We start from the raw sequence: 26518 nt of genomic DNA, 5'->3' as shown, positions 1-26518 counted from the left end.
CAAATAAAAAAATATTTCAGTGAAAAATATATTTAAAAAATACATTTCTTGCTCTGTGAGTGAAAACCATATTTAAAAGTAGTTTTCTGGATTATGAGTAGCACCAGGACTATAATACTATGCAGACTAATGCAAAGCTGAATATGGCATTATACACTGACCCTGATCATGTGACCGCTCTCACAAGGGCCTGTCTTTGTTCCTCCATAAGTCCCTGTGTTGTGCTCAATGGGCTTTTTGTTTATGCTGAGACTGGCATGAAAAGAACAGATTATGAGGTTTCAGATGTTAAGTCACTGTGGCCTGGTGCCCTCCTGCTGGACTTCACATGCACGCACATGTTACATCAAAATCATCCAAATATGCGCTATTTTCTTGTTAAAAAGAAAATCTAAATTATACGTTATTAGTGGAGTAGAGTTACTGTAGAGGAGCTTTTAATCAAAATGGACTTTTCAGAGCTTTTAACCTCGTTATAGTTGTTTCCCCTTCTCATTGACCCTCTCAAAGTTGTATTTAGTGTCATTCATGCATGTTTGAGTAATTATTTGTCATCACCACAGACACTGACTCACTTATAGTGTTTTGTAATGTTTTATTTTTTTATCCTCCTAATGACAGTTCAGACAATAGTATGACAGTCCATTAATAAAGTGATTAAACATGCCTCAAACGTCTTGGCTGAGGTTCAGTGAAAACATGTAAAATAAAAATATCCAAAATCTCAAAAACGCTTTTTTAGATGCTTTGATTTTTTAGGGACTATATACTCGATATATATATTTTGCAACAAAAAAGGCAAAACAACAATGTATTTTTTCTATTCATTTGTATTACTCCACCATACCACAATTGTCTTGTTTAATACCAACCAAACCGGCATACACATCCAAGGTGCAAATCAAACCTAGAAATCTACTACTGATTTGTATGATTCCAACAGCCATTGGCAAGAACGTCTCCTCTACAACCTAGATTAAACCAATTCAATAAAGCCATCATAAATCATGGTACACTTGTCTAGAGTGAGCCTATATTGTAGCGCCTGCAGCCTCTTGCGTGTTGCGACAGTTTTGCATTGTAAGTCCGGTCTGTCTGGTCTGAAACGCTGACACAGATCTCAGACGGGTGAAGGAGGAAGTCTTAGGTCTGTCACACTAACTAGGCCACTATATTGACACAGACACTACCGTTCAAAAGTTTGGGGTCACCCACACAATTTTGTGTTTTCCATGAAAAGTCACACTTATTTACCACCATGAGTTGTGAAATTAATAGAACATATAGTCAAGACATTGACAAGGTTAGAAATAATGATTTATATTTGAAATATTTTTTTCCTTCAAACTTTGTTTTTGTCAAAGAATTATTAATTTGCAGCAATTACAGCATAGCAGACCTTTGGCATTCTAGCTGTTAATTTGTTGAGGTAATCTGGAGAAATTTCACCCCACGCTTCTAGAACACCATCCCACAAGTTGGATTACCTGGATGGGCACTTCTTGCGTACCGTACGGTCAAGTTGCTCCCACAACAGCTCAATGGGGTTTAGATCTGGTGACTGCCACTAAATAGTTCTTGCACAATTTGGAGGTGTGTTTTGGTCATTGTCCGGCTGTAGGATGAAATTGGCTCCAATCAAGCACTATCCACGGGGTTTGGCTTGACATTGCAAAATGGAGTGATAGCCTTCCTTATTCAAAATCCCTATTACCCTGATCAAATCTCCCACCTTACCAGCACCAAAGCAACCCCAGACCATCACATTACCCCCACTATTCTTGACAGATGGAGTCAGACATTCTTCCAGCATCTTTTCAGTTGTTCTGCGTCTCACAAATTTTCTTCTGTGTGATCCAAACACCTCAAACTTCGATTCATCCATCCATAACACTTTTTTCCAATCTCCCTCTGTCCAATGTCTGTTCTTTTGCCCATATTAATCTTTTTCTTTTATTGGCCAGTCTCAGATATGGCTTTTTCTTTGCCACTCTACCCTGAAGGCCAGCATCCAGGAGTCGCCTCTTCACTGTAGATGTTGACACTGGCATTTTGCAGGTACTATTTAATGAAGCTGCCAGGTGAGGACCTGTGAAGTGTCTATTTCTCAAACTACAGACTCTAATGTACTTATCTTCTTGCTTAGTTGTGCAGCGGGGCCTCCCACTTCTCTTTTTACTCTGGTTAGAGCCTGTTTGTGCTGTTCTATGAAGGGAGTAGTACACACCGTTATAGGAAATCTTCAGTTTCTTGCCAGTTTCTCACATGGAATAGCCTTCATTTTTAAGAACAAGAATAGACTGTCAAGTTTCACATGAAAGTTCTCTTTTTTTGGCCATTTTGAGCATTTAATTGACCCCACAAATGTGATGCTCCAGATACTCAACCTGCTCAAAGGAAGGTCAGTTTTATAGCTTTTCTAACCAGCTAAACTTTTCAGCTGTCCTAACATGATTGCTCAAGGGTTTTCTAATCATCAATTAGCCTTCTGACACAATGCGCAAACACATTGTACCATTAGAACACTGGAGTGATAGTTGCTGGAAATGGGCCTCTATACACCTATGTAGATATTGCACCAAAAACCAGACATCTGCAGCTTGAATAGTCATTTACCACATTAGCAATGTATAGAGTGTATTTCTGATTAGTTTAAAGTTATCTTCATTGAAAAAAACAGTGCTTTTCTTTAAAAAATAAGGACATTTCTAAGTGACCCCAAACTTTTGAACGGTAGTGTAGTAGTAACATCATGAGAAAGTTGATTGTCTGAAAACTCAAGAAAAATTGATTTATACATCATTTTCAACAAAAAGGTGAGAGTGATTAACTGAAAACTGTTGGCTAATACTAACCAGCTTGTGACTGTAATTTTATGAGAGAGAGTAACAGAGTAACTTCTGTGTTTCGTTGTATTTATATATTGCTGGTTACATTTTTTGATTCACTTAGAAAGAGACTGGGCTTTAAAGTTTTTGTGCCACTGGTCTAAACTCAGTTCAGTATTAGTTTTTTTATGATTCAGTATCAATATCACACATCAGAATTGTTACAGTTAAAACTCACTCTGGATTATAAGTCGCACCAGCCAAAAAATGCGCAACGAAGAAGAAAAGTCGGACCAGACTATAAATCGCACTTTTTGGGGAAATGTATTTTATAAAATCAGAGACCAGGAACCAACATTTCATCTTGAAAAGCAAGTTATAGTAATAACAATAGAACAGAGAACAATAGGCTGAATAGGTGTTAATATGTTAATGTAACATATTAACATTTATTCAGATAATTATAGCATAAACAACAGAACATAAGTTTACCAAACTCACAATCTCACTCCAAATCATTATATCATCCATAGAATTCTTCATCCTCAGTGTCAGTTCTGCGCGACCTCCGGAGATCATGAGGTAAAGGGAGCTCCGCTTCTTCTTCTGTGTAGCTGTCGTCAGACTCGGCATCAGTTCCAGTTAGAATTATTCCAGCCTTTCTGAATCCCGACATGATTGTTTCGGTGTCATTGAAGTCCAGGCTTTGTCGATTCATCCAGTGACTTCCAGGAAAGTTGCATGGTGCACCCGCCCGGTTCCCATGAAGCTGTGTTCTCCATCCTTGCATTCCGCCAGTCTCTCACAAGTTTCTCGCTCGCTCCAAACTTTCTTTCTGCTGCTCAATTACCGTTTTTGGCTGCATATTTCACTATTTGCAGCAAGACAGTGGCTTTTTATACAGGAGGCGTGCGCAGTAGAGTGCGAAGTGACAGCGGTACAGGAGTAACAGGAGCAGCAGATACTGACACACGAGCCTGGAGCGCACTCTCACAGCTGTTAGTCTGAAAATTTTAATATACAAGTCACACCGGAGTATAAGTCGCAGGAAACACCCAAACCATGAAGAAAGTGCGACTTATAGTCCGAAAAATACGGTATATGTTTTTCTTTGCAAAGGACATTCTATTAAATAATTTCAGCCTTTGCGATTTGATAATAGGGCCCACTCCCACTGCGATTTGGATTTGATTATGATTTATGATGTATTGTGAAGTTAGTGACAGTCCCATGGTCTGCTTTTGGGGGAAATAGTTTCTGGCATCAGCGTGTCTTCTGTGCCGAGTGGATCTAAAATGATTTGATAAAGAGCTGGACCACAATTGAATAAAGTGCTAATATGATCAGGCAGAAGCACACTGGATAAATGCCATGTACTCAGACTGGACTCAGACCGGATCAATACAAGAGAGGAAGCTGCTGTTCACTTTGAGACAATGGATCATCCACGACCCAAATAATAGTATCTCAACACACTGAATACAATATGAAGCATGAAAAACTGAAGTAGTGGTCCAAAGTTATTCACTACCGTATCTATTCCTATCATCATAATTATTCATGATGATGAGTTCATGCTTTTTCACAACTTTCAGAGGCCACTTCCTGATTCTCTGACAATGAAATGCTTTCAAAGTAGTTGTAGACAACAAACAGCAGACCTAAAGAGTGGATTTTACAATATATATTACACTAGGACAACACACATTTTGCTCAGTCTGGATACAGTCACTTTAAACATGCACAAAAAGCTACTGTAGTCCTGACCAAGCTTTAGGGATGCCACAATTAACTGGAAGTTGTTGTTTTTTTCATGTTTTGATCATGAATTGTTACCTGAACTATGCAAACTCTAAAACATATCCCTAACACCCTTTTATAACAAAGGCAGTGACAGTACTAAAACAAAATTTATAGCTATATGGCACCTGCTGTTTACGTAATGCAAAATTATTGGAGACAAGTAGGTGGTGAATTAAAAAAAGTTACATAATGCACATTTAAGGAGTTGTCATAAAATGCTTTAAAAAGCCATTAAACATCCTCCCGAAGCTACTCTGCCCGTAAGCAAAATCTGAAAGATCGGGTATGGGGTGGGCTCTGGAGCGATGTTTGACAGCTGACCGACAGCCACAACAATCGCACCGTGCAGACCATTGCGCTCCAGACTTTGAAACAGAGTGGACATTTGTGCTCGGATCACGCCATTTCCCTTTTCTCCAGACACGGCAAGACATCGCAATGACCGGCGGTGCCAGGTTGGGGCAGGGCTGAGAGGTGCTCCTCACGTCCCGCCTGTAGATGTCAGTGTCTGTGCTCGTCACGTAATAACCTGCATTTGACTCACTGGCAGCCGTTAGCCCATCCCTGGCCATTCTGACGAAGCCATTACAGACACGACTTCGACCAAAGTGATTTGATTTTTAACAAATATGCACTAAAATGATAAAATAAGGCCAGGGATAGGTATACATTTCTATTTTAGACCAATTTACACAACTAATCAGTTGAAAAAAGTGGTTTTGTTGAAAATGTTAAATTCAAACCGATAATTTATTTTGGGCCTCTCCATAGACACAAATTGTGCACTGTATAGATTCAGCCCAAGATCATTTAATCAGTTCAGATTCTAAACTCAACTAAGTATTTAAATAAATAACCAAAAGAATGAATTGAGTAAGTGAATAACCTGACCTTTATATTGAGTATGCTGGTTTCTTACATAAGCACTCAGTCACAGTTCAGGTCACACTGCAGAAAAGCCCACAGAGGTACAATGTGACTGTTATTACAGATCTCCACCACGGGCCAAACTCATTACAAGTGTGTTCCATCATTAGAGCCTCCTAAACCAATGACCTTTTAAAAGCACTTAGAACTCTCATGCAACTATTTACAACAAATACTACCACAGAAGTCAACGTTTAAAGATGCGCTATATTGCTTTTCTTGTGGTGGGCCTAAATTACAGGTGTTATTACCACTCAAAAATACCTTAAAAAGCAGCTCTCCTCATATCTGGTCTGTAGCATGGTGGGGTGGCGCCATGGAGATAAATTTAAAGTCATACTGTGGAACATACCTGGCCACGTAACAATATTTCCATGGAGAAAAGCAGCTGGCAGACTGTTGACCAAAGTGACATTGTGCCTCTTTAATGGACTATAATTAAGCATCAGAGCGAGATATACTACCAGAACTTCTCCAGGGCAAAGTCCGCTGTAAATAAGGACAAATCTAAAAAAAAACAAGAGACTAAACTGCAGCTAAATATAAAAATCGAACCACTTATTTTAACCCTTTCAGTGTTATTGCATTGACTTCTTGCCCAGTGAGTGATATTTTTAATGATATGGCCATAATTGTGTCCTGTTCACAGACACAAGGTCACTTCCTCTAAACCCCTCACCTACTTCCTGTTGGAACTACAGGAAGTGAGGCACTAGTTTCCTTCGCTTTGGTCAAAGGTTTAAAAGCTTAGGTTAGCTCTGTAATATCAATCTGGAAGCAGTCGTTTAACCTTTGTTAATAAAACAATATAGGTTTTAGCTGAATAAATGTGAATTTTTACTCTTTAGTTCACAATTTTACATTGCAACATTCTTAGAAATGTTGTAATGTTTGCTGATGGGCAGTGATGGGCAGATATTTCTCTTAATAGCTCCAAAATAGTCCTAATTTACTATTTTACTAGGTTAGCTGTTCATACTTCAGTCTTCAAGTGAACGTGAAATTTATTTGTATTTGAAAACATACATAACTAGTTGCAATTGAACAGAGATTAACAGGCTGAGTAGACGTTAATATGTTAACGTAACATATTAATAGCTCTTCAGATAACTATAGCATAAACAATATAACATAAGTTTACCAAACTCTCCATCTCACTCCAAATCACTAAATCCATTGAATTTTCTTTCATTTCTGAGCAACTTCGCGGCATTTTGTGTAGCTGTTGTCAGACTCGGCATCAGTTCCAATTAGAATTATTCGGCCCTTTCTGAATCCTGACAGGATGGTGTTGGCTGTCACTGAGGGTCAGGCTTTGTACATCCATCCAATGACTTCAGGAAAGTGTCCTCCTGGTTGCTGTAAAGCTGTGTTCTCCATCCCCACTTTCCGCCAGTCCCTCACAAGTTTCTCGCTCACTCCAAACGTTCTTTCTGCTGCTTGATTACTGTTTTCGGCTGAATATTTCACTACTTGCAGCAGGACAGCAGCTTTTTCTGCTGCAGACATGGGCAGTAGAGCAAAGTGACAGTGGTACAGGAGGAACAGGAGCAGCAGATACTGACACACAAGACTAGAGTCTCTCATTGCTTCAGTGTGAACATTTTAATATAAGTCGCACCAGAGTATAAGTCGCAGGAAACACCCAAACCATGAAAAAAAGTGCAACTTATAGTCTGAAAATTACGGTATGTGCTGTTTGACAACAGTCTCTTGCTATTTTTTATTGCTACTTATTTAGAAGTTTATTACTATTTTTTATTACAATTTTTTTTACTCTTTGTTTTTGTACTATACTGTGATGTGTGAGCTACTGTGTCCAAGTCATTTCCCTTGTGGATCAATTAAGTCTAAGTCTCCAAGTCAAACGATCTAATGTGTAATAAGTTAACTGTGTTTTATGGAAATAAGTCAAATTTTTCGTTCCTACACTGGTATCTGTAAATATACAGGTATCGGAACTAAAAAAGCTGGATCCTTCGATATTTTCCCTAAGTGGCTCTGTCCTGGACTGGAGTTGGAGATGGTCATGTGACATTTTTAGCCTGAATGAGCTGTATTTTGGGTCTCTGATGTCGTAAATTCTTCAAACAGGCTGCCTCTAAGTCTGCCTTTGGGTTTTATGACACTCTGTTGTTGTTTTGCTTAGAATTTATTTTTGTCATTTGTACATTTGATATGAGCCTCCATTTATATTGTGGATTTTTGTCCTGCCAGAGAGACCAGTGTCAAAAAATGTAAACTCTAAACATGCGCTATGCTGACTGACTCACTCCCTGTCTTTAGCCCCTTCTAAAGACTTACGTTTTCTCCTTGGCTTTTAACTCCAATTGAGGGTTGACTATTTACCATTTGTCAGTGTTTGTTTTGTGTTCTCTTGAATTTGTGTACAGCACTTTGGCCTCAAGTTGTTTTAAAGTGCTCTAAATAAACCTGAGTCTCTGTATTTGAGAACTTGAGAATTTAAAGGTGCACTTTGTATGTAACTTTTATGTTTAGGTGTTTAATTTTCAACAAAATGATAATGCTAGACAGTTTGTGACTGTAATTTGATGTGTGAAAGACTTAACAGCACAAGCAGCTCCAGATACGTTCTTTATGGTCAAATTGTGTTAAAATAAAGCTCAGATTAAAGTCTAATTGAGCTTCTGACAAAGTAGTGCCTTTAGTTAGCATCACACCCCCAGGGAATGACGATGATCAGATGTCTTAAACCTTTTGAAATAATACCAGCTTGACTCCATGATGTTATTGCTTTGCCTTTGGAGCAATAAAAAGCCCTGTCATTCAAATACATTTATTGCCAAACTGTGAAACATTCCAAGCAAAGCAATAAAATCATGGAGACAAGCAGATGGCAGACAAAATGTTGATACTTTGCAGTGAACTCCTGCTGTGAAGGTTCTACATGTATCTCTATGGTAGAATATTCATCAGTTACATCAGTTACTATTAGGGCTGGGTGTCGTTAAGAAGTTGCCGATACGATACATACCTCGATACATAGGCCACAATGCGATACATACCTCAATACAGTGAGTTTTCGATTTGATAAGATATATTTCAAATCGATTTGATACAGTTCAATAATAAATAAAGGCTAAATCATGGCTGTGATAATAAAAGTCTTTGTTAAGCTACTTCTTGGCAAAGTTCCTATGAAACACAAAACAGTGAAAAAGTCAAATGTGTTGCATAAATGAGTTTCCTTCCTCTAAACAAGTAACAAAACTGTAGCTCTGTAACAAAATAATTTAGTAAAATATACCAAAAAATACACTTAGTGTTATATCGAAACAGCAGCCCACGATATCAATACTGTATCATCACATTAAACGATAGAACATATCGATATTATGATATTTTTGCACACCCCTTGTTACTATGACACAATGCACACATAAGAAAACACATAAAACAGTGTCAACAGTCAGTAAACGCAATAAAAAATACAACATTTATTCAAACAACACATTTTGTTCAATGTGAGTGTTCATGGTCCTCAACACAAAGATGATTTTATGTTTGAGAGACTTATTTAACAGCACACCAGCTCCAGATATGTCCTTTATGGTCAAATTGTGTTAAAATAAAGCTCAGTCTGAGCCTCTTTAGTTAGCGTCACACCCCCAGGGAATGATGATCAGATGTCTTAACTTTCTTGAAATAATGACCATATAGCGCTTGACCTGCTTAAGCTCTTTTCTCCCAAACCGTTTTTCTGCGCCCGCTGTTGTCCAGATGTGCGCCACTCCGCTGACGTGACTCGTGTGCAGCTGTGAAACTGGTACATTTGAACATTTTACATTGGAACATTCCTGAACAACGCCGCTGAGCCAAACCACAGTCTGTTCAGCTGCCCTGAGCCGTCACATCCAGGAGCAGAGGCCAGGCCGGGACCACACATGCCCGGGCGCGGGGTGAGGCATGTGGGGAACCCGAGCCTGACACTCCCCTGGTCGGAGCAGCTGGGCAGTCACACCCCCCTGTTTGTTCAGGGGAGGCTCTGGTTCGAACGGCCTAAAGCCAAAGGGCAGAGCGGGGAGCTATGTTAAACCAACACAGTTTAAGATAACAGTAAGTGAAGAGGTAAGTGGACAAGAGGAAGGATTGAAATCATGTTTTTGAGCGTGGACAAAAGATATAGATAGTGTTTGTCAGTGTTCTTAGCAATTCTGTTTTACATATTTAGCAATTTTTATATTTTTGGATAATGTTCAAAAGATCACAGGCCTTTAACTCAGATGTGACATTTGTTGAAAAGTAGCTCTAATAGTAGACATTTTATTGCCCTTATAAATGAATCGATTTGTTATTAGATTCTGATTACATTAAAAAGTTGAATTAACAATTTAAAGTAGCTGAGCAGAAGTCAAGGATTTGTTTACATTAGGAGCTACAAGGACTCATACATAATTTTCTTTCCTTGTATTTGAGCAAAATGAAAAATAAGTCTTGCCCCAGTACAGATATTTTGTATAGCAGCTCTCGAGGTCTAAGTAAGTCCACTCTGCTGTCTGCATCTGATTATAAAGCGTTTTATTGTCTGATAATCGGGAAGTGCAGGTTAGCATGCTAGTTGTTGTTGGCTTTGCCGTCATAGCAAAACTTTGTACGGGTCTGAGAGTGTGTGAAAAGCTCTTTAAAACTCAAGCTGAATAATTCATGTTCAGAATGCATAAGGTAAATGAGGAATAACTGAATCACTGCTAAATGGTAACAGTAAAAATCCAGTACAGAGCCTTTAAATCAACATTTGAAACCCTATGACTTGTAGCTCAAACTCTATGAACAGTTGGTGTTTGGGGCCAGTTCATATTTTCTGCTGTACTTTGAACATATCCTCTCTCTCTCTCTCTTGCTTTCCTCTGCTGGTCTCCATGGAGCTCACTGCTGTCCCACTGCCATCTTTGGTCTCCTCCTCGTGTCACTACAGGGCACTGCTCGGGCCCCTCTCTTTGTCCTGGAACTACATTCACTCTAGTTTCCCACAGAGAAGAGAGACATGAGAAAACATGCAGTCTTACTGTGAGTGGGTTTGACTCTCCACAGATCTGACCTGTGACTTGCTCAGGTGTCACCTGCTTGTCTCCATGGAAATTTACAAGTTTAAAGTTGTCATTCTGTGGAGCAGCGTAACGTCTTCAGTAACGTTGTAAACTTAACCGGGATCATAACATGAGTTCTAAACTCATAAACAGTGTACATTATTCTGTCAGATGGACAGCCTTTGTGGTTTTCCGCATATATTTGTTTATATTTTGTGTGGTAAGTTGTGCAGCTTGTGGAGAGAGGGAGAGGAATCATTAGAGGGACATTGGACACCAGAGTGTCCTGTAAAACGAAGCAGAGGTGTAGGTGCATTACACTCTTTTAACAGCTTTAAATATTAAAGAAGTTACTCGCAAAGTGTCTCGCCCAAGGACACAACAACAGTATTCCCTGGTGAGCATCAAACTTTGAAAACTTGTGTGTCATTTGTTTGGACAATGTGCATCAAATCTACATTGAATCCAGTAGGTCTAGGAGCTCTTAAAGAGTCGATACTAGGGATAGGCATGATTAATCGATTAATCGATAATTGATCATTAAGAATTTCATCGATTACGTTCATTTTAATCGACAAACCGAATGTAGGTTGCTGTGCGTAGCGTGACCAAACAGGGGTCCGTACATGTAGCTCTCTGCACTCAGAAGGAGCGAGCAGACACAAACATTCGGTCAGTCTGCAGCGTACCAAAGCACAAATGCGTATTTAACGATGATTTGTACAAAAATTCCACGCTTTCCGTTGTGTTCGGGACAAGTGGGAGTCCATGTGCACAGTGTACAAAGCAGGAACATGTTTCGGTGTCCAGTGGGAAAAAGCTTTGCCAGGTGAGAGTCGCGCAATGTCGATGACCAGTCCCCACCCCCCGTACAGTGTCCTGGTTTTGACAAACGCAAATATGGTCACACTAACCTGTATTCCACTGAGCCATGTCTTTTAATCCAACAGAAATTGACCGCATCAGCGACACAAGAGCTGTAGTTTTATCTTCGCTGAGTTGATGCAAATTAGTGATGCGGTTTTAAGTTTCGTTTCTGTGAGAGTTGCGCAAAACTGAATTAAACACATTATAATCTAAAACAGATTGATGTGGCTCTAGAGTGGTTACTGTTTATATGTCGTAAAGTTGAATTCATTTATGCAGATTAGTAGTGCAGATAGTAATAATAATGATGGTCATTTTAATATAAAAACGTTAATGATTAATCGATAATCGATCGTTAATTCTTCCGACGATCGATTAAGAAAATTTAATCGAATGCCCATCTCTAGTCGATACCTGATTATTTTTCTGTGTACCTGAGCAAAATGTTTCATGCCCCAGTACTTAGTAGATCTTGAGATCAAAATAAGTATGCTCTCTTAGCATGCTGGTTGTTGTTAGCTTGACCATGATGGCAAAACTAGCCAATCGGAAAAACGCAGAGTCAGCCCATACGAAAACAAAACAGAGGGTGAAAAATACACTACACTAAATGCTGGTAATCTGAGGTGAGGGAAGTTTGAATTTGTTCTAAATAACAGGTGACTAATGAGATAACTTGTTCCCAGTGTGTGTATCCACACATTTGAGTTTGGCCTGATCTGCACCTGTGTGGTCATGTGACTCCTGGTATAAACATAAAGAGGATTGGGCTCCTCTGGACGAACAGGAACTTTCCCAGCTCATTGTTTCCAGGTGAAGTCAGTGGAAAAGGAGGGACAGAAGAAGCACGTGTCTCTTCTGCTCCTCCTTCAATGGCTCAAGATATGTCCAGCATTACCCACAAAGCACTTAAGGACCTGTATTTTTGTTAGGAAATTAGACTTGGACTAACTTTATTGATCCACATGGGAAATTACTTCATCTTCAAATACAAAACATAAGAAGATATTATATTATACATTTTCTTTTAATTAACCTAAGATCTGTGTCAAACAGTGTCATTACCTCCGCCAAGGAGGTTATGTTTTTGCCGGGGTTTGTCTGTTTGTTTGTTTGTTTGTCTGTCTGTTAGCAACATAACTCAAAAAGTTATGGACCGATTTTGATGAAATTTTCAGGATTTGTTGGAAATGTGTAAAGGAAGAACTGATTTCATTTTGGGGGTGATCCGGAAGAAATCCTGGATTCTGGATCACTTTGAAATTTTAGTTAACATTGTGGTAAATGGGGCCAAAAATTTTGTTTCTCAATATCTCGGTTTATTATTGACCAAACCCCATGAAATTTGACTCAGGGATGGACAATGGGATCCTCTTTCATATTCCAAAGGCTGATCCGGATCTGATCCAGAAGACTGATTTTATCGCATTTATATAAAAAATGGGGGTAGTCCTTGGCGGAGGTCTGCGCTCTCTGAGTGCTTTTCTAGTTTATATTTAAGATGCTCTATATATACATATATATATATATATATTTATTTTTTTTATTTTTTATTCTCAAAATAGACTTAACTGTGTAACTTTCAGTGAAGGGTCTGCCATGTGCTTGTCTCCATGTAAATGTTATTACTTTGGCTGGAATGTTCCAAAGTATAGCATTGTTACCTATCTCTATGGTGACACGCAGGTTGTGTCACAAAGCCTCGTCACACTCACAGGGCAGGTCTGTGGAGAGGTGACCCCTCTCACAAAAGAAGAAAAATGCATGTTATTAAAGTTTTTCATGGGCAATAAAAACACCCGGAATAGAAATACTATAGACATGTTTAAAGCCATACTTGCGAACATTCCAGTGACAGGAGGTGATTAGAAAAGTTACATAGTGCGCCTGCCACTTTTAAATGAGCTTTTATAACATAGAGTTCTGCAGGTTCAGGTCTACACTCTAGGGTAATTACCTTTAATTGAGTTCTTTATCACTTTCTACAAGATTTAGTTATAGAGTCTCATTTTCAAGCAGGACAGAATTTTAAAGCAGACCTATTATGCATATGGTAAAGAACTTTTTAGAGCCTTGAATAGTTTTTATTTACACTCTTGAAGTTGTATTTAGAGTGATTCTTGCATGTTTGAGTAATCTTCTTCTTCTCCTGCTCTCTACTTACTTTGTTCTAGTTTTGTTTTTCTTAATCTGTGATAGCAATAGTAGTAGTAGAGAATTTGGCAGTGATTATAAAATATCCAAATGATAGCATAATGATCCACAGGTGTCATAGACTATAGATTATAACTTTATATCAGACTAAAGCACAATATGTCTCTTCTTTAATGCATTTGGTCATAAGTATAGGAAAATGTTGTAAGTTTGAGTGTAACATGATCTGAGCGTGTGATGAGGTCATGAGGGAGTCCTGCCAGAGCGTTCAGAGAGACCCACCCATGGGCCCAGGACCAGAGCAGAATAAAGCCTTTAGATACAGGGACAGAAGACAACAATGAGAGGACAGCTACATGTGGGTTTGTGTGTGGGTTTCACATCACAACAGCCTGTATCCCTGTACTGTTTCATAGAATGGCTTCACGTCAGGGTGCATTACACTCTATTAACACAAGAAATTCTTGGTCCACTAAAGACATGTCCTGCTGATCCATTAGCTGACTAAAAATGACAAACAAAAGCTCTCAAAACTATTATGTATCTCCATGTATATGACCCAAAGTGCACTCGCAAGACTAACAAGACTACAACTGCAGACGGAGGCCATGCAAAAATAACTAAAAACAGAAAAGTACTAAGAAACTGTGTATTTGCATAGTATTGTAATGATTCACTCCCAGATGTTCAGCTAGCTCACTCCACAACCTTTCCTCTTTGCTTTTGTACAAATAAATCAAATTTAAATCACAAATTTAAATAAGATAGTCAACTAATACTATTTTTGGTCAACCAAGATGTCATTGACCATTTAACTAAGGGACTATAGCCCTAGTTCTCGTGACACCACACTTTATAATAACTAGCCTTAATAAAGCATGAATAAAGTCTTAATTCTTAATAAACAAATGGTTTATTAAAAGGGACTTGTGTAAACTTAACCTTTTATGTGCTTTTAAACAATGTTATTATAATGTTCCCTGATTATTTCACTCAGGGTTGTAATGTGATGGCTCACAAAATTTCTGTTTTCACCTACCCCGTATTTGGCCACGGCTCTGTAATTACTAGTGATTAAACCAAAACTTCAGATTTGGGGCAGAGGGCAGAGAGGGGGCAAAGGGGTGGGCTAAACAAGCTGGTTATCGTTTTTATTTCATCACAGATAAACTTTTCACAATAACTTCAAAAGCTTCTGGTTTTATTACATCCCAAAGGACTTTATTGTTGTCAGTTGAAAGGACTTTAAGCCATAAGATGAATGTGACAAATGTGTGCTGTGCACCCAATCCCTAACAAAGAATCACCAGGTTCAAGTTATTTAGGTTAGACAGGCCCCTGCCCAGCTTTCCATCTGTGGTCTTTTATAACTGGATACTTTTACTTCTTAAATAAATACACATATTTTTGACATGTTCAAGTTAATTTTGTTGACTCTCTACGTTTCATTTTTTTGGTGCTTCACTTGTGTTGGTTTGGCCCTGTTTTAGTACTAATGTAGATTTGGTTTAGTCCTAGTTACCTCTGCCAAGGAGGTTATGTTTTTGCCAGCGTTTGTTTGTTTGTTTGTTTGTCTTTTAGCAACATAACTCAAAAAGTTATGGACCGATTTTGATGAAATTTTCAGGATTTGTTGGAAATGTGAAAAGGAAGAACTGATTTCATTTTGGGGGTGATCCGGAAGAAATCCTGGATTCTGGATCACTTTGAAATTTTAGTTAACATTGTAGTAAATGGGGCCAAAAATTTTGTTTCTCAATATCTCAGTTAATTATTGACCAAACCCCATGAAATTTGACTCAGGGATGGACAATGGGATCCTCTTTCATATTCCAAAGGCTGATCCAGATCTGATCCAGAAGACTGATTTTATCGCAATTTATATAAAAAATGGGGGTAGTCCTTGGAGGAGGTCTGCGCTCTCTGAGTGCTTTTCTAGTCTTAATCTTGGTTCAGTCCCGGTCTCGTCCCAGTCTAGTCCTGGTCTAGTCTTGGTTCAGTCCTGATCTAGTCTTGGTTCAGTCCTGATCTAGTCTTGGTTCAGTCCTGATCTAATCTTGGTTCAGTCCTGATCTAATCTTGGTCTAGTCTTGGTCTAGTTTTGGTTCAATCTTGGTCTAGTCCTGGTCTAGTCGTGGTCTAATCCTGGTCTAGTCCTGGTCTAGTCTTGGCGATCTAGTCGTGACCTAGTTCTGGTCTGGTCTTGCTTCAGTGCTGGTCTTGTCCTGGTCTAGTCCCAGTTTTGATGTGGTGATTGTGCCCTGTGAACGCACCCTTAATGCATGAATAATGAATAAAGTAGTGAGCTCTCTTGACACCAGACAAAGCCCATCTGGAGCAGAGCAGAACATAATACTGGGCCCTCCCTGAGTCTGTGACAGCTGTAGTCAAACTGGGCCTCAGATTAATATAAGTGACATATGGACACAACTTTTGGGTTAATCCTCAGTGTTCAGTCTCAAAATGATGACTCTTCACTTTTTAAATGACCTATATTCTCTGTGGCATTTAGCTGTCACAATGGTTTCTTTGTCATAAAATATACCTGGAGTTTTGTTTCATTCATGTATGTTTGAGTTATGTTTGTATCTAATCCTTCTAATTTGTGATGTCATTAGGTGATAATCCAGGCAATGATCATCTGGTTTTGCTACTTATATATACTGTATACTATTACTGTTGAAACTTGTAAACTTATGGGATATCAATGTCAAGGTTTCCAAAAAGCAGTTGAAAGCCTAAAGAGATGAGACTTTAAAACTGTGGTATGTAACTTCTGGTGAAGCGTCCGCCACGTTCTGATGGAGATTTTATTGCTTTGTCTGGAATGTTCCACAGTATGGCATTGAAATTACCTGTGTAAGGTTATGTTTACACTGAAACGAATCACTGTATCACCGCATCGCTGTATCACAATATCACCATATCACCTTATTGGAAACGATTTGCATCCAGACACGTTGTTTCTGTGTCCGCAATCAAAGCCTTCCCTGTCCACACAGTAATGCGAAACCGCCTGAAGTGCTAGTCAAATGACTAGGCTGGCGTCATGTTGTCACAACGTCACGTGAGTGGTAAAAACAAGGAAGTGGAGCACCGTGTCTGAAGTTGCTGCAGCTGATTTCGAGCCGAGGAAGATGTCAAGCGTGAAAATGGTCTTTTCTACTAGCAAGTAGTTCTAGCTCTGCTGTTTCCCATTTGTCTATGGTTTGTTTAAACTGTTTTCTGCAATAGCATTACATGACCGATGTCACGAACCCAGCAAAGGCGCAAGTCACAGTGACGTGGTCTAATAAGGACAGCAACTAGAGCTCCTACGTCAGCGTATCAGCGTTTTCAGGCGCTCACACAGTGCCGGATCAGATCCGTACTCAGCTGAATTCGTGGGAGCTGGAGGAAAACAACTCGAATACGTACTAGTGTGGATGGGGCCTAAGTGTTTTTCTAGTTTTTAAAAAAAATCAAGCATTCTTATTATCTATGTATGTAAAGAAAAGCATGAAATGTGCCTTAAAGTGGGACTTAACACCTAAACACTGCACACAACTTTATTTCATATAGAGCTGCTGAACTGGCCAATACCTGGAGAGGCGGGGTCTGGGAGGATAAGGAATTGGTTGGGATCCTGTGATTGGCCTAATGGGTATCCACACTTCAAACTGTGCCCCTGTAGCCCAGTTCTAGTAATCAGAAACCCCTGGTTGTTATCAGAACAGTCATGCGTGATGTCACCTAGTACTTGACATTGCCCTAAAATCGCCAAAAAAGTACTAACTGTACACAATGATATTAAAGAGCATACACACAGTTTAGTAGCAGTTGCTTTAAACTTGGGAAAGGTTTTTAAGGAGACTGACTTGATGGTTCCTCTTTGTCTTTTCTTTCAGTCGTCCGTCGCCCAAATGGACCTGAGATAACGCCCGTGCTCCCTGCCCTCCTCCTGCTTTTCTACCCCACCCCTCTTCCCCCCCTCAGCCCTCTCTCCCTTCTGCCCCACTCTCTCTCTCTCCCTCCTCTTTAGCCCCTTCCCCTCACCTGGCACAATGTCCGACACGGGCTCCGGCTCCGAGGGTCTGGGGCCGCCCGCGGTGGTGGACTGCAGCCTGGAAATCGAGAGGAAGTATGACGTCATCCCGGCCGTCATCTGCTCCATGTGCTGCCTGTTTGGGATCATCTACTGCTTCTTTGGTGAGGACCCATGGAGTGTCAGACACAGGCCTTGGCTTCATTACGTATTCATGTGATGACGGAATATGGAAAAAATCTGTCAAATTTAGGCCTCTCACGTTATCAAATGGAGCACAACAGTGACTGTCTATCCCCCGCTTCTGGAAGTAAATTTCTCATTCATTTCCCCATAGACTTTCTGAATGCCATTATGCCACTGAACACAAAATCAATTCTGTACAGCACTGTTAATGGACATGAGCGGCAATACATAAAACACTTAGTCATAGAAGTGATTTATTCATCCTCAACAGCTCATATCTCCAGACATGTAAAAAAAAAAAAAAAAAAGTTCCTCACTAGTACAAAGAAAATGTACCACAATTAATATTGACCCCCAAACTTATTGTTAATTAGAAGTTAATAGTTAATAGTTATAGAGTTAATAGTTAATAAAAAGTTAATAGAGTAATTATCATGACAGGCCTATTCAAATTCATAGAGAAAAATCCCTCACACCGTCTTACTTGCAAATTATGAGATTTATTAGGACAAACTGTGCAACGTTTCTGCACTAGGCCTTCATCGAGCAGGATTATTCTCTTGGACTGCTCCCTCTCCTCCAACGCACCCGTCTCAAGTAATTGATGTGCAAAGTCCTCAGCCTTTTAGGCCTAGTAAAATTATAGTCGCCCATTTTGGTTTATTTTAAATGCCACTTTTCTAGTGGAGGGTCTGCTACCTGCTTGGTTATGTAGATATTTTATTGCTTTGCCTGGAATATTCCATAGAATGCCATTATATTTTCAGTCAATTTTATTTATTCATTTACAAGTGTTTTTATTGCTCAAAAAGGCCTTGAACATCATTCTTAAGTGTGGTCGCCTTTCCACAAATCTGACCTTTAACTTGGCCTGGCATCACTTCCTTGTCTCTATGGAGATAGATATAGATCCACCTTGTATTTATTAAAATACAACTTTTTAAATTGTAGGCAAAGCAATAACATCTCCATGGAAACAACCAGGTGGGAGATCCTACTTCTGAAAAGTTAGAATGCACCTTTGACACTACATGAGACACAGGAGATTTAATTCTGTGCTGTGGACAGTACATTATCTAAATAATTGGTGCCTTTGTAATAGTGACAGTTGAAATAGTGATGAATGTTGCAGGTCTGACCTTATGACTTGTTCACGATGACATAATCACACATGGAGACAGAGGAGGTGTAAACTTCACTGGAGTTTAGTTTAACTTACAGCACAGAGACTGAAGACATCTGGAGCTGTTCAGGAGAATGAGCTCACAGTTTACTGACGTGTGATTGGTCAAACACAAACATGTGACTCATGAGTTTTAAAGTTTAACTGTTGCCGTCAGAACAGCCTCAGCTTCTCTAGTGTCATCTTATTTTCTCTTCCTGCGGACGTGCTGGACTGTAGTGCTGCTCTTAAGCAAAACATGTAAAGTCAATTTGAATAAAAATCTACAGAATTCATACTTGGTGCTGATTGGATGTAGGCTCACATGTGATTGCAAAGGGAATTAGATAAATAGAATCAGCAACAATTCACTGATGCATCTAACACAGCTGCATTCAGTTCAGGTTGAAATTTAAGATGTTTTGTAACTGATTTGATGCCTTTTTGCAACTGGTGATATACACAACCGGTCAAAAGTTTTAAAACATCACACTTTTTCCAGTTTCCTGTTGACCAAAACGTATTCTAAACTTCTGATTCATGAAAGTGTCCACCTTTGGCAGATGTAACAGCTGAACGCACTTGTGGCTCTTCTTCAGAAAGTTCTTCCCAAGTCTGTTGCAGAAGTTCCCATAAATGTGCGGCACTTGTAGGTTGCTTCATTCTTCTGTCCAGTTCATCCCAAAACCAGATCGATGGGGTTTAAGTCTGGACACTATGCTGCTGGACACTCCATGTTTTCAAGTTTAGCATCTTGTTCTTTTTTCCTGAGGTAGTTTTGGCAGAGCTTGAACTTGTGTTTTGTATCTTTTATGTTTTTCTACCCTCTGTCTGTTCAGTTCTTACCTTTGCACCATTTCAAGCTCTTCATTGGACTTGCACAACTTGAATTGCATTAAATAACTGGAAAAATTAGGGTGTTCTAAAACATTTGACCGGTAGTGTATATGCAAAATTATAATATCACAAGTTGAGGCTCTGGGGAAGACCCAGGACACGCTGGAGGGACTGTATGTCTCAGCTGGCCTGGGAACGCCTTGGGATCCCCCCCAGAAGAGCTGAAGGAAGTGTGTGTGGAAAGGGAAGTCTGGGCCTCCTTGCTCAGACTGCTGCCTCTGCAACTTGGAGTGGAAGAAAATAGCACGTGTGAATGAGGGTCACTGTTCTGTGTTCTGACATTTTGTGCCCTGCAATTTTCTGGGAACTGTGTGAGTTGTCTATAGTAGTCTCCCTCTCCCTCACCTCTCCTCTCTCTCTGTGCAGGGTACCGGTGTTTCAAGGCCGTCATGTTCCTGTCAGGCCTGATCTTCGGGTCAGTCATCATCTTCCTCTTGTGCCATAAGGAGCATGTCCTGGACACTCAGCTGAGTGTGGAGGCCAGTGCGGGCATCGGCCTGGGCATCGGGCTGCTCTGTGGCCTCGTCACTATGATGGTGAGGAGCGTGGGCTTGTTCATGACCGGCCTCCTGCTCGGGCTTCTTCTCGCCCTCGCCGGCTTGCTGGTCACAGAGCAGTTCTACACCCCCACTACCGTCTGGGTGCCTCTGGGGGCGCTGTTGGGCTCGGGGATGTTGTTCGCGGTGCTCACTCTCCAGTGGCAGAAGGCGTTCACCATGTTGTCCACGGCAGTGTTTGGAGCGGCCATCATGACGATCTGTGCAGATTACTTTGTGGAAATGTTGGTTCTGGGCACATATGTGTATGAGTGTCTGCGTCTGTCTCCCCGCACCCCGCTCTGCTGGTACAGCTGGGTGATCCTGGGCATGTGGCCCACCCTCAGCCTCATCGGGGTCCTGGTGCAGTGGAAGCTCACGGACGACAGCTTCTCTCACACTGAAGGTCAGGGAATGCACTTAACACAAGGAATGAAAGAACATTCCATTAAACAAAAGCAAGTTTTTCATATTTCTATATTATACATTATATCTCATAGATATAACATTTGAATATATGGTACACTGCCTAACTTTTCTAGTTTGCCACCTACTTGTGTCCATTATTTAATGTTTTTGTTGTGATTGTTGTTCTCCTTTTTGAACTACAGCTTCTCAAAAGGTGTAGCTCACTACCTCTTAACCCCCTTTGTCCACATATATACACATGAAAAAAAATATCACAAGATCATCATCTTTTGACACCAGTTGTCCCATTCCCTTTAAGAATGCATGTTTTTTCAGGGTATCTTTGGTCAATAAAAACTCCTATAATTAAATAAACGCTAGATAGGTCTTATAATCATCAGAAAAGTTACACAGTGCACCTTTTAAATGTGATTCAAATGTTCCTCTCTGTCTCCACAGTGGTGCTGAGCCGCAGACAGAAGCGTGTGCAGCTCATGAGGATCCGAGAGAAAGATGCTAAAAAGCACCAGCAGGGGGCAGCACAGGAGGGCACCTACCGCCGCAAAGCTACACCTGTCAAACGCTACGCAGGGGACCTCCTCGCTCCGGTCAGTACAAACACAGGGACTGTCCAAACCCACAAAAAGAGCAGAGGTTTTTTGTCCTGCTGTAGTCACCACTATAGATACATATCCTTAAAGTCTGTTAGAGATTTTATGACTGTAATATTGAAGCTGTTTCCTATTTTGTTTCTCCAGAGTTACCTGCAGAGTCTGAGGGACAGGCAAATGGGCACTGGGACGTCTCTGAGCAGCATGGGCACCTCCAACCACACCATGATCGACCTGGACTACGACACTGGCTCTACTGCCCCCCTCACAGCTACAACCCCTGTGGTCAGAGTGTGAACTGCACCTCCAACCAAACCATGATCGACCTGGACTACGACAACGACTCTGCTGCCCTTTCACCGCTACGACCCCTGTGGTGAATGTAAGAACTGCAGCTGCACCATGATCGAGGTGGACTGCAACACCTGCTTCACCACCCTCCTCACAACCACTCCCCTGGTGGTCAGAGTGTGAACTGCACCTCCAAACACAGACCAGATATTCTCCTGAGTTTAACTTTCCATCCATTTAAATTTAAGAGTAGTAATTCAGAAGTTTTTGCTTTTTTCAATGGAAGATGACTGCAGAATGACTGGACTATTTTGTGTTAAGAAAGGTCAAATAACCACTGATACAAGGATGTTTTGATGATGATTCAAAACTATGAGACTGAAATACACTGCCCCTAGTGATCTCAGCTCCACAACGCACAACTATTTCTGTTCAATAATATGTTACTTATAGAAGCTCAAAGAAGAACATTTTTTTTTTTTTTAAATCTCCATTGAGTAAGTATGGGAGCAAACTTGAGTTGAAGAGGACCATGCTCTGAAAAATTGTAATTGCTGCAATTTTTTAAACCACTACGTTGGGTTATTCTGTGGAAGAAGTTTTGGTTGCTTTTTTTATACTAAGTTCCCTTTACATTTTGCAGTAAAGCACAAGATGGCGACAGTTAGTTTTTGTTATGCAAGTAAAAGTACAAATACAGGGGCAAAACTATTAAGTAAAAGTATCACATAAAACACTACTTAAAAGCAAAGTAGTAGTAAAAGTATTGAAGTACAGTGTTGTATAAATAGGTTAAAATGCTCTCAGCAAAAAGGCGATATACTTTTTAACTTTAAAGGTGCATTAAAAAACACCAGAAAGTTCCGTAGTGCATCATTAAAATATCCAGGTCGAGCCTCTTGAGTCGCTTCATAGTTAAACCACAACCTTAAAATAACAAGGTCCTCCATTTCTTGTTAATATGTATTCATTCAATACATAACAGCTGAGCCTTAAAGGTGAACTATGTAACTTTTCAGGTCCACCTTCTACTCGTCTCCATGGATACCGTAGCCCAGTATGTCCCACTATATCGATTCATCTTGCATTTATTTAATTACATCTGTTTTTATTGTTAAAGAAATACCTTGAAAGCATTAACATCTCCATGGAGACGAGCAGACTGCATACCCCCCAGTAGAAAAGTTCCGTAGTGCACCTTTAGTTTAGTGTTTTTGTTGGTGATATTGAGTTTGTCTTGAAAATCTCTTTGTTTGATGCTTTTCTAAGTCTTATTGGTTTAACTGTGTGCTTGTCATTCAAATACATGTGTGAATTTTGCATGTGAGTTACGTTTAGGCATAGATTTGTTCTTAAAAATGCAAAAATAGTAACAAAAATGAAGAGTTAGCTAGTACCAATTGCAGTAGCGTGTGTGTTCTAAATATATTTTAATTTAATTTATGTAACGAGCAAATACAAGGTAGTGACGGAGCATGTTTTTTTTGTAGATTTACTGTTTAATTTTGTTTCTGATATTTTTAATTTACAGGAGCAGTGCACTTGTTGCCCAACTTTGTACATATGTGGATAGAAATTTCTAAAAATAAAAAGTGTTTGATACAAATATTTCAGAGTGGACTTGGATTTTGGAAAACTGAAGTGAATGCAAACTAAAACGCCATCTAAGAAATTGACCCTATCTCACAATGGTCCTTCATTTCATTTTGCACATCAGGAAGTGAATAGGGATGTCATAGTGAGTGAATTAATACTAAATGTCAAATTCTACAAGCCTGCAATTATAGTTGACCCTATTTCACAATATTTATTTATTTATTTATTTTACTAAAAATTACATCAAACTCACACTTCTGGAGTATTAATGGGCCTATCTTCCAAATAGAAAGAACGTGGTCATTATGGCAAACCTCATATTCAATATTTTTTTAGTAACCCATGTCTTACATTAACATTGAAGAATTGGACTACACTGTAATTTTAAGTGTTTAAATCAGGAGTGTCAAACTTCAGACAAAAGATTCAAAATTAAAAACTGGGACTAATTCGTGGGCCAAACTAAATATTTATTGAAAATTTTCAACAACACCTGCATGTTTTCTCTTCTTTCGAGATATGTAATGTTAAGCCTTTTCTTATTAAAATAAATGTTTAATAAAAGTTTTGCTTAAACATTAAATCAACAACAAGCATCATATAAAATAATAACATTTTAAATAAATAATGTCTCTATAGTCTATCTGTAGCTGGTGGGCAGCTCTAATACATATTTGATATATTTGATCTCCCGGGCCAAATATAATTATAATCGTGGGCCAAATTTGGTTCCCGGGCCTGAGTTTGACATGTCTGGTTTAAGTGGTAAAAATACTATGTTCAAAATTTCCACAAAAAAGATTTGCCATGTTAAAACGGGAAGTAACAGTAGCCAAAATATTGTGTTATTATATCGTCAAAGGTCTCACAGTAATATCATGGACCATCACAATATATATCGAATTACAAGTCTCTTTGCTTAAATGGTTAGTTTAATTAGTTTTGGAATTCAGCAATTCCACCTTGAGATGTCAGCAAGCAGTAGTTTTCAAGTTTTCAGCTAGCTTTTACCTTTTGTTCAACAGAGATGAGCAATTCCAGGACTGAAATCGTCCAAATGATTCTAGTGAAGGTGTATGGAGTTTAAAAACACAGTGGATCACTTCCTTCCTGTATTACCACATGACATCATGAGGTGGAACAGAGTGTTTCCTGTTTGAGAGAAGAACTCAGTCTAAATATGGAGGGTTTGCGTGCTAAACATGTGGGACTGAAACAAAAGACGACTCCAGGTGTGTTGGAGTTGTGATGAGAAAACAACATGATAACATAGATCAGAAACTAGTGCAACACGAGATCTTTAACTATTGAGAATGTTAGGTGTAGGTGAATCCAGGTAGCGGTAGATTTTTTCACATCATAGATAGATGTCTCTGGGGAAGAAAAGTTCTTTACATAGATCCATTTGTATTCTGATCAAAAATGAAGTGACTTAACACCAGTCCCAAACCTTTTACATTTTTCACCTCATGTCCCCCACAGCAATGAGGTCATGGGTGGGATTTCCTCCTCATTTCCATGGCGATATTAATGTCAACAAACAGAGCCTGGGGTTATGTCACAATACTGCATATTTCTGTATCAGTTTAGCCTCAAACGCTAACAAGCTTACTCCATCATAACCACAGAACATGAAGCCATAGGAAAAAGTGATGGATGCTGATGTCTAGTCAGATTATCTCGGCTGTCCTTTACACTCTGCAATTCAATTCTATGGTTAATTTAGTTTGCACAATACTGGGGGAGTGCAAATGTCTTTTCCATCGCTACCAATTGAATCTGACGTGTGGTATGCAAACTTCAAAGTCACGTGCAGTCTAGTCCTGGTTTAGTCCTGATTCTTTTCCCTCTTTGAAAGATGGTTTGGTTTAGTCTTGGTTTACAACTGGTTTTGACCTTGCTTATGAACTGCAGCTTAATCCTGGTTTAGTCCTGGTGTAGTTCTGGTTAAGTTCTGCTTTAGGCCTGGTTTAGTACTGTTGTAGTACTGTTGTAGTCCTGGTTTAGTCCCTGTTGAGTCATGCAGTGTTATCCTGGTTTAGTCCTGGTTTAGTCTGGTTTAGTCCCAATATAGTCCAGGTTTAGTTCTGGTTTACTCCTGGGTTAGCCCTTGTTACATTCTGTGGTTTAGTCCTGGTTTAGGTCTCGTTTAGTTCTAGTTCAGCCCTTATTACGTTCTGTGCTTTAGTCCTAGTGTGATCCGGGTTTAGTCCTGGTTTAGTCCTTACATAGTCCTGGTTTAGTCCTGTTGTGGTCCTAGTTTTGTCCTGGTTTAGCCCATGTTACATTCTGTGGTTTAGTCCTGGCATAGTTCTGGTGTAGTTCTGGTTTAGTCCTGGTTTTGCCCTTATTACGTTCTGTGCTTTAGTCCTGGTTTAGTCCTGGTTTAGTGCTGGTGTAGTCTTTGTTGAGTCATTCAGTGTCATCCTGGTTTAGTCCTGATATAGTACTGGTTTAGTCCTGGTTTAGTTCTGGTTTACTCCTGGCTTAGCCCTTGTTAAATTCTGTAGTTTAGCCCTGATTTAGTCCTGGTTTAGGTCTGGTTTAGTTCTGGTTCAGCCCTTATTACTTTCTGTGCTTTAGCCCTGGTGTGGTCCTGGTTTAGTGCTGTTGTAGTCCTAGTTTAGTCCTGGTTTAGCCCTTATTACGTTCTGTGCTTTAGTCCTGGTTTAGTGCTGGTTTAGTCTTTGTTGAGTCAAGCAGTGTCATCCTGGTTAAGTCCTGATATAGTCCTGGTTTAGTAGCCCTGGTTTAGCCCTTGTTATATTCTGTGGTTTGGTCCTGGTGTAATCCTGGTTTAGTTCTGGTATAGTCCTGGTTTAGTCTTTGTTGGGTCATGCAGTGTCTTCCTGGTTTAGTTCTGGTGTAGTTCTGGTTTAGTCTGATTTAGTCCTGGTTTAGTTTAGTCCCTGTTGAGTCATGCAGTGTCATCCTGGTGTAGTCCTGGTGTAGTCCTGGTGTAGTCCCGGTGTAGTCCTGGTTTAGTCCTGTCTTAGCTCTTGTTATATTCTATGGTTTAGTCCTGGTGTAGTCCTGGTTTAGTCCTTGTTGAGTCATGCAGTGTCATCCTGGTTTAGTCCTGGATTAACCCTTATTACATTTTGTGGTTTAGTCCTGGCGTAGTCTTCATTTAGTTCTGGTTTAGTCCTGGCTTAGCCCTTGTTACATTCTGTAGTTTTA

The 26518-nt window shown here is 39.7% G+C and overlaps 1 protein-coding gene across 1 annotated transcript in view; it reads left to right on the top strand.

Annotated features, from left to right (window-relative positions):
- LOC110171276 (transmembrane protein 198-like) overlaps positions 1-23329 on the top strand; it is a 54317-nt gene extending 30988 nt beyond the window's left edge. Inside the window, exons 2-5 of the mRNA XM_020936966.2 lie at positions 17515-17815; positions 20263-20838; positions 21300-21448; positions 21599-23329. Coding sequence (XP_020792625.1) covers positions 17671-17815; positions 20263-20838; positions 21300-21448; positions 21599-21748 — 1020 coding nt within the window. The 5' untranslated portion in view covers positions 17515-17670 and the 3' untranslated portion in view covers positions 21749-23329. The remainder of the gene's footprint in view (positions 1-17514; positions 17816-20262; positions 20839-21299; positions 21449-21598) is intronic.
- Positions 23330-26518: the final 3189 nt, after the last annotated feature.

The sequence above is a fragment of the Boleophthalmus pectinirostris genome, unplaced genomic scaffold, assembly GCF_026225935.1.
Source record: "Boleophthalmus pectinirostris isolate CB_2022bp ecotype Guang Dong unplaced genomic scaffold, ASM2622593v1 HiC_scaffold_3, whole genome shotgun sequence".
NCBI lineage: Eukaryota > Metazoa > Chordata > Actinopteri > Gobiiformes > Gobiidae > Boleophthalmus > Boleophthalmus pectinirostris.
This window is presented reverse-complemented; position numbering and strand designations above follow the sequence as displayed.